This window comes from Oncorhynchus masou, chromosome 15, assembly GCF_036934945.1.
Source record: "Oncorhynchus masou masou isolate Uvic2021 chromosome 15, UVic_Omas_1.1, whole genome shotgun sequence".
In the NCBI taxonomy this organism is placed as follows: domain Eukaryota; kingdom Metazoa; phylum Chordata; class Actinopteri; order Salmoniformes; family Salmonidae; genus Oncorhynchus; species Oncorhynchus masou.
In genome coordinates this window covers 69,136,601-69,153,082 of record NC_088226.1, presented here as the reverse complement: position 1 = coordinate 69,153,082, position 16,482 = coordinate 69,136,601, and the positions used below count along the sequence as shown (strand labels likewise).

Genomic DNA, 16,482 nt, shown 5'->3' with positions numbered 1-16,482 from the left:
CTCGTGGACCAGTAGAACAGCCATTAGTTGTGCTGTGTCATGAGATCCCCCAGGGCCCTCTCCCTGTGGTTCTCGTGGACCAGTAGAACAGCCATTAGTTGTGCTGTGTCATGAGATCCTCCAGGGCCCTCTCCCTGTGGTTCTCGTGGACCAGTAGAACAGCCATTAGTTGTGCTGTGTCATGAGATCCTCCAGGGCCCTCTCCCTGTGGTTCTCGTGGACCAGTAGAACAGCCATTAGTTGTGCTGTGTCATGAGATCCTCCAGGGCCCTCTCCCTGTGGTTCTCGTGGACCAGTAGAACCTCTTTGATGGCACTCTGCTGGAAGCCCATCTCATTGAACTGAGCCAGGAGCTGCAGGAATTCACCAGCCTGGAATAAGAATTCATTATGGAGTGGCATTAAACAAAATGTAATTAACGTTTGCAAGATTTTGCATTTATGGGCTGGTTTCCCCTACCCAGTTTATGCCTAGTCTTGCAATAAAGATCCTCAATGGAAAAACGATTATTTAACCTTTAACTAGGCAAGTCAATTATTAAGAACAAATTCTTATTCACAATGACGGGTCTACCAAAAGGCAAAGGGCCTCCTTCAGGGGCTGGGATTAAAAATAAATCAATATAGGACCAAACACATATCACAACAAGAGAGACAACACATTAAATGGTACAAACATTATTGGGCACAGACAACAGCACAAAGGGCAAGAAGGTAGAGGAGACAACTGGCAGTAAGAGTGTCCATGATTGAGTCTTTGAATGAAGAAATGGAGATAAAACTGTCCAGTTTGAGTGTTTGGAGGAGCGAGCCAGGGACGTGTGTGCTTTGGGGACCTTTAACAGAATGTGACTGGCAGAATGGGTGTTGTATGTGGAGGATGAGATCTGCAGTGGATATCTCAGATAGGGGAGAGTGAGGCCTAAGGGTTTTTTATAGATAAGCATCAACCAGTGGGTCTTGCGACGGGTATACAGAGACAACCAGTTTACAGAGGAGTATAGAGGGCAGTGATGTGTCCTATAAGAAGCATTGGTGGCAAATCTGATGGCCGAATTGTAAAGAACATCTAGCCGCTCGAGAGCACCCTTACCTGCCGATCTATGAATTATGTCTCTGTAATCTAGCATGGGTAGGATGATCATCTGAATCAGGGTTAGTTTGGCAGCTGGGGTGAAAGAGGAGCGATTACGATAAGAGCAGGTATTCTCAAACTGGGGTTTCACAATGTCGTCGGGGATACACCAAATAAAAATGTGATTTTAAGTGTAAAAATAATATATATTTTATTTTTAAGTGTAAAAATAATATATATATCTATTTTTTTTACATTTTCAAACAGCCCATACATTCAGGGCTATACGTTTGGGTGAGTTTTTTTTCCCCTCGCCTGAGTAGAAATTAAAACCAACTAGTGTTGTCAAATAATGAACATCCAATCACATTAACCGTTACTCTCTCGCGGGAATTCCACTAACGGTCCGTGTGTAGCCAAACACAGCTACGGCTCATTCCGTGTACTCGAAAATTGATAAAAGGTAAGGCCCACGTCCATAGAGACACATAACAGCTCTACTGGTAGCACTGCTACTAGTACTACACCTGCACAAGTTGTTCTGCTTCCACGAGAACATCCAATGCTAGCATCATTAATTGTACATTTGTTGTTAGCCCAGCTAGCATGGACACTGACAGTTGTGAATCTGATGCAGCCGAAGAGCTATACTGCCCCTTTACCTGGGAAAGCACCGAACAACAGACAGGGATGTTGGACCATCGTCGGAGAGGCGCAAATATGATGAGAACTACATTTATTTGAGGTTCACTTATATTGGGAACAGTGTCTTTCCTCAGCCACAGTGTGTTATATGTGCAAAAGTACTATCTCCACAACTCAATGAAACCAGACATTTAGAAACAAAACATGCAAATTTGAAAAATAAGCCACGGGAGTTGTTTGAGTGAGAATTAAGACAAGTTCCGAGTAGTAAGACCTGTATAAAAGCAACAGATACCATTAATAAGAAGGGGCTAGAAGCGTTTTATATGGTGAGCTACCGAGTGGCTAGGACAGGCAAACCCCATACTACTGTGGAAGACTTAATTCTTCCTGCTACCGCGGATATGGCTGGGACGATGCTGGGGGAAAAGGCCCCCTAAAAAACTATACAGACAATGTCTTCATCAAACAACACTGTTTCATGACGCATCAGTGACATGGCAGGGTAGCCTAGTGGTTAGAGCGTTGGACTAGTAACCGAAAGGTTGCAAGTTCGAATCCTTGAGCTGAAAAGTTACAAATCTGTCGTTCTGCCCCTGAACAGGCAGTTAACCCACTGTTCCTAGGCTGTCATTGAAAATAAGAATATGTTCTTAACTGACTTGCCTAGTAAAATAAAGGTAAACAAAAAAATAAAAAAATGTTGTACAGCATTAAACACAAAATCCAGGGAGGGGCCAACTGAGTATAAGACTCTATCATCTGCATATAAATGGATGAGAGAGCTTCCTACTGCCTGAGCTATGTTGTTGATGTAAATTGAGAAGAGCGTGGGGTCTAGGATCGATTCTTGGGGTACTCCCTTGGTGACAGGCAGTGGCTGAGACAGCAGATTTTCTGACTTTATACCTCGCTCTTTAAGAGAGGTAGTTAGCAAACCAGCCAAAGACCCCTCAGAGACACTATTAAAAGCTTTGGCCAAGTCTATAAAATATCAGCACAACATCGATTAGAATCATGGTGACATGATTGAGGACCTTTAAGGTTGCAGTGACACATCCATAACCTGAGCGGAAACCAGATTGCATACCAGAGAGAATACTATAGACATCAAGAAAGCCAGTCAGTTGATTATTGACAAGTTTTTCCAACACTTTTGATAAACAGGGCAAAATAGAAATAGGCCTATAACAGTTAGGATCAGCTTGATCTCCCCCTTTAAATAAAGGATGAATTGTGGCTGCATTCCAAGCAATGGGAACCTCCCCAGAGAGGAGAGACAGGTTAAAAGGTCGGAGTTAGACTTGGCGACGATAGGGGCAGCAACCTTAAAGAAGATGTTTTTTGGGGTCAAGTTTGAGGAGCTCCTTTAGCCCCTCGGTCTCAGTGACCGCCTGCAGGGAGAAACTTTGTAGTGGGGGAAAAAGAGGAAGAAGCATTGGGGATAGTCGCATTAGAAGGGATGTGGAGATGAGGACATGTTGGATGGGCAAGGAGGCATGGCTGAGTCATGTAGGAATCCTGACTTAAAGAAGTGGTGATTAAAGAGCTCAGCCATGTGCTTCTTGTCAGTAACAACCACATCATCAACATTAAGGGACACGGGCAGCTGTGAGGAGGAGGGTTTATTCTCCAGGTCTTTAACCGTTTTCCAGAACTTCTTGGGGTTCGACCCACAGAGAGAGAACTGCTCCTTAAAGTAACTATCTTTGGCCTTCCGGATAGTCTGAGTGCACTTATTTCTCATTTGCCTGAACGAGAACCAGTCATTCTGAGTATGTGTGTGCCGAGCCTTTCGCCAAATGGAGTCCTTGAGGTGGAGTAACTCTACAAGATCACGGTCGAACCAGGGGCTGAACTTGCTTTTAACTCTCATTTTCTTCATGGGGGCGTGTTTGGTAACAATACCACTGAAAATATTTTAAAAAAAATAAGGTCCAAGGGTCTTTGACAGAGGGGATCAAGCTGATTCTAGACCATTTTTACAGAGGCCAAGTCATGGAAGAAGGCTTCGTCATTAAAGTTGTTTCTAAAGCCCCCTTCATCACACCGATGTCTTGAACTTTGCATAGTCACAGAATATCAGTCTTCTACTGGAATATTTTTGTGTGAGGGCTTTCTATGACAAGTCAGGACAGGTCGTTTCACTGAGCAGCCGTTAGAACACAGGCTGTAAAGCAGTGATCACTGAGGTCATTACAGAAAACACCAGACTGATACCTATCAGGATTATTTGTGAGGATAACATCTAGGAGAGTAGCCTTTTCTATTGAAAGTGCTTTTTGTCCCAGACCAGGTTTAGGCTTCTAGATTTAATCGGATCAAGCGACAGCAGACACCTGCATAATGGATGTTGTGACGTAGGATGTGGAACTATCAAATCGGTGAGCAGCTGCTATTATGTCATTGTCACGAAGCCACACCCGTCCGCCCTAGTGTTGGCTATATAAATATTCTCAAATTGAAAAATCATGAAATTAAATCATGAGGATTTATATCGTCCTAATTGAGTCATGGATCACATCTCACATTCCAGTTTTCAAACGTGTAAACAAGGCTGCATGGGATTTCTGTTAATGCGACTCATGGCAGCCAATGTCTGCTTTCGGTATGGATTTGACAATTTCGATCCCGCCGAAACATTCGCTATGCTTTTTACTCTTAACTATTTAATTAAACTCTGTATTTAAAAAGTTTACCAAGGTCTTAGTTTTGTCCTCACACGCCACTTTTTATTATTATTAAACTGTTTCACCCCGAACACATTATCTAGACATTTACAGGACCCAGTGTGGTTTTCCTGGAATTTGGGCTACTTAGAAAACGAAGTCGCTGGTGAAAATGTATTGGTCGAGGGTTGCGGGTTTTGGGGTTATTTCTAAGTTGCACCGCGGCCGCCATGTCATTTCTCTTTAAAAATATATATAATTCACTGTCACCTGCTGCTGACTGTCAGGCAGTGAGGCAGGCTGTTGCAGAGTGCGTGAGTGTTGGGGAGATAGAGGGGTGAATGTGTGTGTGTGTGTGTGTTGAGATGGCACTACAGCTTTTGGCTGAGTCATTTGAGCGAGAGGAGAGGGAGAAGCACATCGTGACGACTGTTTACCAGTTGTAGGTAATTAGGCTATTTAGATTGTCATTATGGAGACTCCTATTTCCAACCCTTTTTCCATAAAACATATTAATACGCTAGAACTGATGTGCATCAAGAAATAATGGAGACAGAGCGCTGGAAAACGACTGGGCGCAATACATAAATTCTCTCTGAGGTGGATTAAACGGCATTCTAATGTTGACTTTGCTTAAAGAAAACGGTATCAAGCGAAATGTTTTATTTATGCTCCGTTCTTGGGTTTTGGGGGCTTTCCGAGTGGAATTTTTTAAATTGAAGTTATGGAACTCCCACGCGTGGTTCTTTTTATGGGGAAAAGTGCTGAACGAAACTGACATTAAATGTGGAGAATGACACATTTGCCTCCGTTGGCCATCGAGTAGCTTATTCATTTATATGCCATTGTAGGCTACCATTTGATACAATACATATGTTGAAATGAAGATATCACTGGAGTCATTGCAAATCAATTTGTGTAGCCTACCTTGAGTTGGCAAAACACTTGAATAAATAGCCTATAACTTCAGTTTGTTGTTGTAGCCTTGTGTTATTATGCAATAATTAATGGCATGTTTAGTTAATTACATGGGAAATTATCCAAGCTTAATCACTTTTGCCGATCAGTTAGAACGCATTAGATCGAAGGTAAAAGTAGTCAGATTAGGCTACAAGTAAAATCGAATTATTATTATTTTTTTAAACACTGGCTGTTGTTGAGAAGCATATTCAGTTCATATACATATAATTAATATTTTATTCAGTGATTGAAATTATGACCCCATCCTCAGCAGCCTATTCCAGCAGGCTATTGGGAAACAAGCACTTCAATCGCCTAGCCTAGTTATTCATGTTGAATAAATGACTATGTTCATTTGAACTAAGCAAACTGCTAAATCTTTTCAGTTCACATCTAGCCTAAATCTTTTCAGTTCACATCTAGCCTAAATCTTGTCTAGGTTACTTACTGCAGGCTATCTGAAATTAGATGTAGAGGCCTATCAGGGGCTATAGGTTCCCTGCCTTTATCTAAGCAAACCATGGCAAAATTGAATTACAATCATAAACCCAGATTTTGATCTGTAGCCTATTGAAATAAGAAGTCCATCTTGCAAATGGGCCATTTATAACGGTTTGCAATCTTAACATCTGGAACACAATAACAGCACAATTGCCAGAAAATAGCAAACATTTCAGAGATTTTGAAATTCTCTGTCCAATAATACCCTAGATGCAGTCGCACTTCTAAAAACAAAAAACATTTGTCAAAAGAAATTACCTCCCTCCTATACAGAAAATACCCGAGCACTGAAGCAAGCTTCCAAAAAATTGGACTGGAAATTGCGCTCCGCCAAAATGGAAGTTTTCTGACAAGCTTGGAAAGACAGTTCGTGCAATATTGAAGAGCTGCTGCTCGATCAGCCTACCTTTCCAACCTGATGGAGGAAAAAAACAATCCAACAGGTATCTTTTGATACAAATATCAAAGCTAACTAAAAAGCAGCATTCCCCAAGAGAGAATAGCTTTCAATGATATATTCATGAACTTCTTCGACAGAAAGATCATGATCACTGGAATGCAAATTATGGACTCCTCTTTGAATTTAAATATTTCTCAAAAACTCAGTTGTCCTGAGTCTGCAAAGGAGACACTCACGTTTTTTAATCCTGTATCTCTCGACACATTCACGAAAATAACCATGGCCTTTAAACCTTCCAGCTGCCTACTGAACCCTATTCCAACTAAACTACTGAAAGAGCTGCTTCCTGTGCTTGGCCCTCCTATGTTGAACATAATAAATGTCTCTCTATCCACCGGATGTGTACCAAACTCACTAAAAGTGGAAGTAATAAAAGCCTCTCCTGAAAAAGCCAAACCTTGACCCAGATCTTTTTTCAAACTATTGGCCTATATGGAATCTCCCATTCCTCTCAAAATGTTTTGAAAAAGCTGTTGCACAGCAACTCACTGCCTTCCTGAAGACAACTAATGTATACGAAACGCTTCAGTCTGGTTTTAGACCCCATCATAGCACTGAGACCACACTCGTGAAGGTGGTAAATGACCTTTTAATGGCATCAGACCGAGGCTCTGCATCTGTCCTCTGCTCCTAGACCTTAGTGCTGCTTTTGATACCATCGATCACCACATTCTTTTGGAGAGATTAGAAACCTTAATTGGTCTACACAGACAAGTTCTTGCCTGGTTTAGGTCTTATCTGTCAGAAAGTTATCAGTTTGTCTCTGTGGATGGTTTGTCTTCTGACAAAGTTCTGTTTTAGGAACACTATTGTCTTCACTATACATTCTACCTCTTGGTGATGTCATTCGGAAACACAATGTCAACTTCCACAGCGATGCGGACGACACACAGCTGTGCATTTCGATGAAACATGGTGAAGCCCCAAAATTGCCTGCCCTGGAAGCCTGTGTTTCAGACATAAGAAAGTGGATGGTGGCAAATGTTTTACTTTTAAACTCGGACAACACAGAGATGTTAGTTCTAGGTCCCAAGAAACAAAGAGATCTGCTGTTTGATCTGACAATTAATCTAGATGGTTATGCAGTCGTTTCAAATAAAACTTTGAAGGACCTCAGCGTTACTCTGGACCCTGATCTATATTTTAACGAACATATCAATAATATTTCAAGGGCAGTTTTTTTCCATCTTCGTAACATTGCAAAAACCTGAAACGTTTTGATGCAGAAAAGCTAATCAATGCTATTATCACTTTTAGATTAGACTACTACAATGCTATACTCTCTGGACTACCTGGATAAAGATGTTTCAAGCAGAGCACCATAGACCCTGTGCCCAAGAACACTAAGGTAACCTGCCTAAATGACTACCAACCCATATCACTCACATCTGAAGCCATGAAGTGCTTTGAAAGGCTGGTCATGGCTCACATCAACACCATCATCCCAGAAACCCTAGACCCACTCCAATTTGTATACCGCCCAAACAGATCCACAGATGATGCAGTCTCTATTGCACTCCACACTGCCCTTTCACACCTGGACAAAAGGAACACCTATGTGAGAATGCTATTCATTGACTACAGCTCAGCGTTCAACACCACAGCGCCCTCAAAGCTCATAACTAAGCTAAGGACCCTGGGACTAAACACCTCCCTCTGCAACTGGATCCTGGACTTCCTGATGGGCCGCCCTCAGGTGGTAAGGGTAAGTAACAACACATCTACCATGCTGATCCTCACCATGGGGGCTCCTCTGGGGGGGCATGCTCAGTCCCCTCCTGTACTCCCTGTTCACTCATGACTGCACGGCCAGGCATGGCTAGACTCCAACACCATCATTAAGTTTGCCGATGACACAACAGTGGTAGGCCTGATCACCAACAACGACGAGACAGCATTAAATGAGGAGGTCAGAGACCTGGCCATGTGGTGCCAGGACAACAACCTCTCCCTCAATGTGATCAAGACTAAGGAGATGATTGTGGACTACAGGAAAATGAGGACAGAGCACATCCCCATTCTCATCGACGGGGCTGTAGTGGAGCAGGTTGAGAGGTTCAAGTTCCTTGGTGTCCACATCAACAACAAACTAACATAGTCCAAGCACACAAAGACAGGCGTGAAGAGGGAACGACAAAACCTATTACTCCTCAGGAGACTGGAAAGATTTGGCATGGGGTCCTCAGATCCTCAAAAGGTTCTACAGCTTCACCAAGGCACTACAGAGGGTAGTGCGAACGGCCCAGTACATCACTGGGGCCAAGCTTCCTGCTATCCCAGACCTCTACACCAGGCGGTGTCAGAGGAAGGCCCTAAAAATGGTCAAAGACTCCAGCCACCCTAGTCATAGACGGTTCTCTCTGCTACCGCACGGCAAGCTGTACCAGAGTGACAAGTCTTGGTCCAAGAGGCTTCTAAACAGCTTCTACCCACAAACCATAAGACTCCTGCACATCTAATCAAATGACTACCTAGACTATTTGCATTGCCCCCCCCCCCTTTACGCTGCTGCTACTCTCTGTTATTATCTATGCAAAAGTGACTTTAATATCTCTACCTACATGTACATTGGTGCAAAAAATTATTTAGTCAGCCACCAATTGTGCATGTTCTCCCACTTAAAAAGATGATAGAGGCCTGTAATTTTCATCATAGGTACACTTCAACTATGACAGACAAAATGAGGAAAAAAATCCAGAAAATCACATTGTAGGCTTTTTAATGAATTTATTTGCAAATTATGGTGGAAAATAAGTATTTGGTCACCTACAAACAAGCAAGATTTCTGGCTCTCACAGACCTGTGGCTCCTCTTAAAGAACGAACAATGCCTTTTTCAGCATGATGGAGCACCTTGCCATAAGGCAAAAGTGATAACTAAGTGGCTCGGGGAACAAAACATCGATATTTTGGGTCCATGGCCAGGAAACTCCCCAGACCTTAATCCCATTGAGAACTTGTGGTCAATCTTCAGGAGGCGGGTGGACAAACAAAAACCCACAAACTCTGAAAAACTCCAAGCATTATGCAGGAATGGGCTGCCATCAGTCAGGATGTGGCCCAGAAGTTAATTGACAGCATGCCAGGGCAGATTGCAGAGGTCTTGAAAACACTGCAAATATTGACTCTTTGTATCAACTTCATGTAATTGTCAATAAAAGCCTTTGACACTTATGAAACGCTTGTAATTATACTTCAGTATTCCATAGTAACATCTGCCAAAAATATCTAAAGACACTTGAAGCAGCAAACTTTGTGAAAATTAATATTTGTGTCATTCTCAAAACTTTTGGCCACGACTGTATATAGCCTCGCTATTGTTATTGTACTACTGCTGTTTAATTATTTGTTACTTTTATTTCAAATGTTGTTCTTAACACTTATTTTTTCTTAAAAAACTTATTTAAGCATTGTTGGTTAAAGGCTTGTAAAGTAAGCATTTCACGGTATTCAGAGCATGTGACAAAATACAATTTGATTTGATTGAATCAAGCGCTATTCAATCCACATCGCAGACGTTCAGCTCTACGGCGTGTTGGAAATGTCAAGGCAGTGTTCCCGCTGTAGCGGTGACTGCATTCAAGGTAAGCACTGCTTATGTCGGCACGCAATCGGAAAACTACCTTTACATTTATATCATGGAATCTGTAATGCTTCAGCTTGAATAGGGGTGGTAAGTAGCCTAGTGGTTAGAGCGTTGGACAAGTAACCGAAAGGCTGCAAGATCGAATCCCCCCAGCTGACAAGGTAAAAATCTGTCGTTCTACCCCTGAACAAGGCAGTTAACCCACTTTTCCTAGGCCGTCATTGAAAATAAGAATTTATTCGAGTCAAATAAAGGTAAAAACATAAATAATAATAAATAGAGCCCTTCAACTGTGTCAGGGAAACCTGGCCCAATACTTTCACAGCAAGAAATTGCAGTTGCTTTGATATTATGGAGTGATATTAGCAGCAACAGAAATTTAATTCAAATTCAATCATTTAGAATATGTAGAATCCTTTAGAATATGTATTGACAAGCTCACCTTGCTCTTCGTATTGACAAGCTCACCTTGCTCTTCGTATTGACAAGCTCACCTTGCTCTTCGTATTGACAAGCTCACCTTGCTCTACGTATTGACAAGCTCACCTTGCTCTCACAGTTCTGGAACATCTCCATGGCCTCCTCCACCTGAGCCTCTTCATAGCCCAGCGCACACAGACGGTCACTGGCAACCAGGTAACTCAGGATCTGTGAAGGAAAACAGGACCTTAGAGGTGAATATGACAGAAGGGATGAACAAGCACAATATAAAAACATGGTCTTGTTAAATCTATTTAGATCTCTGGGTTAAATGCAATAGGTAGGTGGGCAGGTGGCACCGCAATACGGCAATAGGTAGGTAGGTAGGTAGGTGGCACCGCAATAGGGCAATAGGTAGGTAGGTAGGTAGGTAGGTGGCACCGCAATAGGGCAATAGGTAGGTAGGTAGGTAGGTGGCACCGCAATAGGGCAATAGGTAGGTGGGTAGGTGGCACCGCAATAAGTAGGTGGGTAGGTGGGACCGCAATAGGTAGGTAGGTAGGTCTTGCTCTACGTATTGACAAGGGGTAGGTTGGTCCAGGTGGCACCTCCACCTGAGGGCAATAGGTAGGTGGCACCGCAACAGGTAGGTCAGGTGGCACCCAGGTAAGTAGGTAGGTAGGTTGAAAGGTGGCACCTTAGAGGGCAATAGGTAGGTGGCACCGCAATAGGTAGGTAGGTAGGTCGAGGGGTAGGTTGGTAGGTGGCACCGCAATAGGTAGGTAGGTAGGTCGAGGGGTAGGTTGGTAGGTGGCACCGCAATAAGTAGGTAGGTGGGTAGGTGGCACCGCAATAAGTAGGTAGGTAGGTTGGTAGGTGGGACCGCAATAGGTAGCTAGGTAGGTCGAGGGGTAGGTAGGTAGGTGGCACCGCAATAGGGCAATAGGTAGGTGGCACCGCAATAGGGCAATAGGTAGGTGGCACCGCAATAGGTAGGTGGGTAGGTGGCACCGCAATAAGTAGGTAGGTAGGTTGGTAGGTGGCACCGCAATAGGGCAATAGGTAGGTGGCACCGCAATAGGTAGGTAGGTAGGTCGAGGGGTAGGTTGGTAGGTGGCACCGCAATAGGTAGGTAGGTAGGTCGAGGGGTAGGTTGGTAGGTGGCACCGCAATAGGTAGGCAGGTGGGTAGGTGGCACCGCAATAAGTAGGTAGGTAGGTTGGTAGGTGGGACCGCAATAGGTAGCTAGGTAGGTCGAGGGGTAGGTAGGTAGGTGGCACCGCAATAGGGCAATAGGTAGGTGGCACCGCAATAGGTAGGTAGGTGGGTAGAGGGGTAGGTAGGTAGGTGGCACCGCAATAGGGCAATAGGTAGGTGGCACCGCAATAGGTAGGTAGGTAGGTGGCACCGGGGTAGGTAGGTAGGTGGCAGAGGGGCAATAGGTAGGTGGCACCGCAATAGGTAGGTAGGTGGGTAGAGGGGTAGGTAGGTAGGTGGCACCGCAATAGGTAGGTAGGTAGAGGGGTAGGTAGGTAGGTAGGTAGGTAGGTAGGTCGGTAGGTAGGACCGCAATAGGTAGGTAGGTAGGTAGGTGGCACCGCAATAGGTAGGTAGGTAGGTAGGACCGCAATAGGTAGGTAGGTAGGTAGGTGGCACCGCAATAGGTAGGTAGGTAGGTAGGTAGGTAGGTAGGTAGGACCGCAATAGGTAGGTGGCACCGCCAAGATTTTTCCTGTCAGCCCTGGAATTCAACCATCTGATTACTCTCTGACCTCAAGACTGACCCCCCCCCCCTCCCCCCAAGACCACTGGGGTTGTCGTCATGTCACAGGATGGGTAAGTAAAACTACCTGTTGTGGGTTGCGGTGGCCAGTCTTCTGCAAAGCCAGGATGGCAGTGTGTAGAGGGTAGCCCTGCTCAGTGATGGCCTCCAGTAGCTCTCTCTCTTCCTGACTTAGGGCCGTCAGCAACTCTGCAGATGAGTCACAGCCAATGCCGTGTGAGCTACGCGGACGCAGAGTCTAAAAGGAAGAATAGTGACAGGCTAGAGTAAGGTTAAGTAGCCTGGGTTGGGTTTTAGTTTACTTCCTGAATTGACCAACAAACAAAAAACACTCACACTTGTCTTTCCATAATATAGCATTGACTGATGTTAACTATTTTATTGAGGGGAAAAGTACTTACTATAAGTGTGATATGTTACATGTATGTTGATAACCAACTAAGTTGATCTGGATAAGAACGTCTGCTAAAACGTCCAATGTAGCCCAAGGTGTAATTGAAATGGAATTGATCCTATCCCCTAATACAACCGTATAAGGTGTCTGTGTCAGTCCAGCCTATCACAGAGCAGAGGGATGTCACGTTTTGACATAACAACAACACTAGCCGCACAGACCTGGGAATAGGCTATACTTACAGTCTGCCTGTTGTTCTTGATTTCAGGGCCAGCTGAAGAGGGTCGTTGTGGCTGCTGTGGGGTCACAGAGTTTTTCCTTCCCCTTGACCACAAAGAATGCTGCCTCTTTCTGCTATAGTGCCTCTGATCGCCATGGCACTGGGCACTGCTAGCCTGACCATGGCACTGGGGACTGCTGGCCTGACCATGGCACTGGGGACTGCTGGCCTGACCATGGCACTGGGGACTGCTGGCCTGACCATGGCACTGAGGGCTACCAGCCCGCACAAAAGACTCTTCCAGGCCAGAGGACGATGACACCTGCTGCTGGCTTCTGAAATCCTTCCTGCAGGGCCTCTGATCGCCATGGCACTGGGGACTGCTAGCCTGACCATGGCACTGGGGACTGCTAGCCTGACCATGGCACTGGGGACTGCTAGCCTGACCATGGCACTGGGGACTCCTGGCCTGACCATGGCAAAGTGGGCTGATGGAACGCCCCTGCTCCTGTTTGAGCCCGGTAAATGACCCTTGCCTCCTGCAGTCCAGGACGGAGGATGAGTTGGCCCTCCTGTTGCGATCCTGGTAGCCTCGACCTCCAGTGGAAGGCTGGTTAGAGTGGTGATGAGTCAAGGAAGAGCCTGAAGATCCGAGATGTTGGTCTTTGACTCTGGATAATGGGTGTTTTGGTGCAGAGCTTTGCGACCGTGGCCGTTCACCACCAGTGGAAGGCTGGTTAGAGTGGTGATGCGCCGAGGAAGATCCTGAAGATCCAAGATGTTGGTCTTTGACTCTGGATAATGGGTGTTTTGGTGCAGAGCTTTGCGACCGAGGCCGTTCACCACCGTGACAGGCTCCACGGTGTGTCTTTGAGTCTGAGGCGTTATCTTCAGTGGAGGAGCCCTCGTCGTCTTCTGAGTAGCCAGCTTCGTCTTCCGAGTCGGAGACCATTAACTTGATTTTTCGGTGGCTATGCTGGCAGCGGTGGTGGGGGTGGGGTTGAGGGTGGTGGTTAAGGTGACGTGTGTCCACAGAGCTTAGGCTGTGGCTCCTTGGTCGGAGGGCAGAGCCCCGCAGATCACTGTTCCACCTTAAATAAAATCAAACTTTATTTACAGTGCATTTAAAACTACAACACACTTTACAGTAAAACAATAGAAATTAAGACAGCACAAACAAATCTGGGACCCAGGCTAAATTTGTGCGATTAAACATACTTTAAATTTTTTTAGACAATAAAAGAGATAGAATAAGAACACAAAAATACCTGCTGGCCGAGCGACTCTCTTGGGGACTGGAGAACATGAGCCAGTACGGAGGACAGGATGGGGACGGGACATCCCAGGGTCGGTAGCATCCTCCATGGAGCGCAGACATCACCCAGTTCTCTAAGGTGAACTCATACTGAAGAAGAACACTTTTTTTTGGTCCATTGTCAGTTTAAGTGTCTTGCTCAAAAGGTACAATGGCAGGAAATTTAAAATTTAAAACAGGCTACCTAGAATCCCACCAAATATGTTTTTGATGGACTCTGCAATCGAACCCTGCGCTTCAGTTGCTGGCCCAACTGTAATATATTTTATTTACTTATTTTTATTGATTTAACTAGGCAACTCAGGTAAGAACAAATTCTTATTTACAATGACAGCCTACCCCGGCAAAACCCTAACCCGAACGACACTGGGCAAATTGTGAGCCACCTTATGGGACTACCAATTTCTGCCGGTTGTGATACAGCCTGAAATCGAACCAGGGTCTGTAATGACACCTCTAGCACTGAGATGCAGTGCCTTAGACCGCTGCGCCATTGGGGAGCCCCAAGCCTCAATATCTAGGGTACCTGCCAGTATTATCACAACACAATATCACATAGCCTGCCATAGCCATGTAACTAACCTCAGTGTCTTGTAGTATCTGGAGATGGTCTGGTATGGTGAACTCTGGGGCCGTAACCAGCTCTATCTCTCCTCCCAGGGGCCCCAGCTCCTGTAGTGGCCCCAGAGGGCTCTTAAAGGGAACCTCCTCTAGACTGGTCATCCTGTCTGTATACCTAGAACAAGAAAATCCACACACCCATACATTTACACAGAAAACTCAGGGAACAACATGAAGGCACACACGCACGTACATTTAAATAAACAACACACACACAAACACACATTTAAATATACAACACACAAACACACATTTAAATAAAACAACACACACAGTCACAGGCACGCACGCACACAGCATAGGGCAAAGCTAGAGTAGTACTCAATTCCTTGGTGAAATGAATTGAAATAGCAAATTCTGTCAGGTGAATGTTATGATGCCAGTGAAGGCAGCAATCAATAGTAATCGATGGCAGTTATCTTAAATGATTGATCACACACATTTCTTTGCATTTTTCACAGGCAGTACTCACTCACCTCCCCTTTTGAAGAGTGTTGTCTCGCCGGTCCACCGTGTGTGTGTAAAGTGTTGACAGGACAGGTGTACGCTGAATGACTTATATCTGGATAAATAGCCTAAGTATCAACACACAAGCTAATTCTCTTGATCACTTATAAGCCCCTGTCCTGTCTGACATCATCAGATGTGCCGTTGTTGACACCCTCATTACCGAGAGCTACCCTTGGATGGAGTGGAAACCATGAAGGGAAATGGGGATACCTAGTCAGTTGTAAACCTGACCGTATTCAACTGAAATGTGTCTTCCATATTTAACCCAACCCCTCGGAATCAGGGAGGGGGTGGCTAACTGGGGGGCTAACTGGGGGGCTAACTGGGGTGGCTAACTGGGGGGCTAACTGGGGGGGCTACCTGGGGGGCGCTAACTGGGGGGCTACCTGGGGTGGCTAACTGGGGGAGGCTACCTGGGGGGCGCTAACTGGGGGGCTAACTGGGGAGGCTACCTGGGGGGGCTAACTGGGGGGCTAACTGGGGAGGCTACCTGGGGGGCGCTAACTGGGGAGGCTACCTGGGGGGCTAACTGGGGAGGCTACCTGGGGTGGCTAACTGGGGGGCTAACTGGGGGGCTACCTGGGGGGCTACCTGGGGGCGCTAACTGGGGTGGCTAACTGGGGGATGCTACCTGGGGGCGCTAACTGGGGGGCTAACTGGGGGAGGCTACCTGGGGGGGGGCGCTATGTGGGGGGGGCTACCTGGGGGGCCCTACGTGGGGGTGGGCTACCTGGGGGGCGCTACCTCTAATGATGTACAGAGCATTCGGAAAGTATTCAGACTCGTTCCCTTTTTCCACGTTGTTACGTTGCAGCCTTGTTCTAAAATGGATTCAATTGTTTTTTTCCCCCCTCATCAATCTACACACAATACCCCATTATGACAAAGCAAAAACAGGTTTAGATTTTTTTTTTTAATTGCTAATTTATGAAAAAAAATATATATATAATCATATTTACATAAGTATTCAGATAGTTTTGGGATGGAACCCAGGATGTATATATCCATGATGGTTTATTTTCCAGGGAGGGGTGTCATGACGTTGGCCTGGGGGGGGAGGGTATACAGGATCTCTTTAACTATTCTTATTTAACCAGCCTGGTAACAGTATGTGTGCATTATGTGACATTTGAGAGATTTATCAACATTTCCTAGAATTCAACATAGTTTAAAAAGGGATTTTTCAATTCCTTCTCAGCCAAACACAATTTTCACACTATAGCCCGGTTTCCTGTAATCTCCATTTAACACGCTGTTTAGTCGAGAGCTAAAAGGCAAGTCTGGGACACCAACCCCATTGATTTACCCAACCTCCAGTTCTTGGC

At 45.2% G+C, this 16,482-nt stretch overlaps 1 protein-coding gene across 1 annotated transcript; it reads right to left on the bottom strand.

Annotated features, from left to right (window-relative positions):
* Positions 1-229: 229 nt before the first annotated feature.
* LOC135556736 (uncharacterized) lies at positions 230-14,749 on the bottom strand. Its single transcript, XM_064990148.1, has 9 exons — positions 14,609-14,749; positions 13,980-14,116; positions 13,432-13,802; positions 13,167-13,308; positions 12,995-13,058; positions 12,734-12,886; positions 12,165-12,335; positions 10,441-10,542; positions 230-371 (listed from the first exon to the last, which is right to left on the bottom strand). Exons 1-9 carry the CDS (start codon positions 14,747-14,749, stop codon positions 237-239), a joined length of 1,416 nt encoding a protein of 471 aa, XP_064846220.1. The 3' UTR covers positions 230-236.
* Between the last annotated feature and the right edge of the window lie 1,733 nt (positions 14,750-16,482).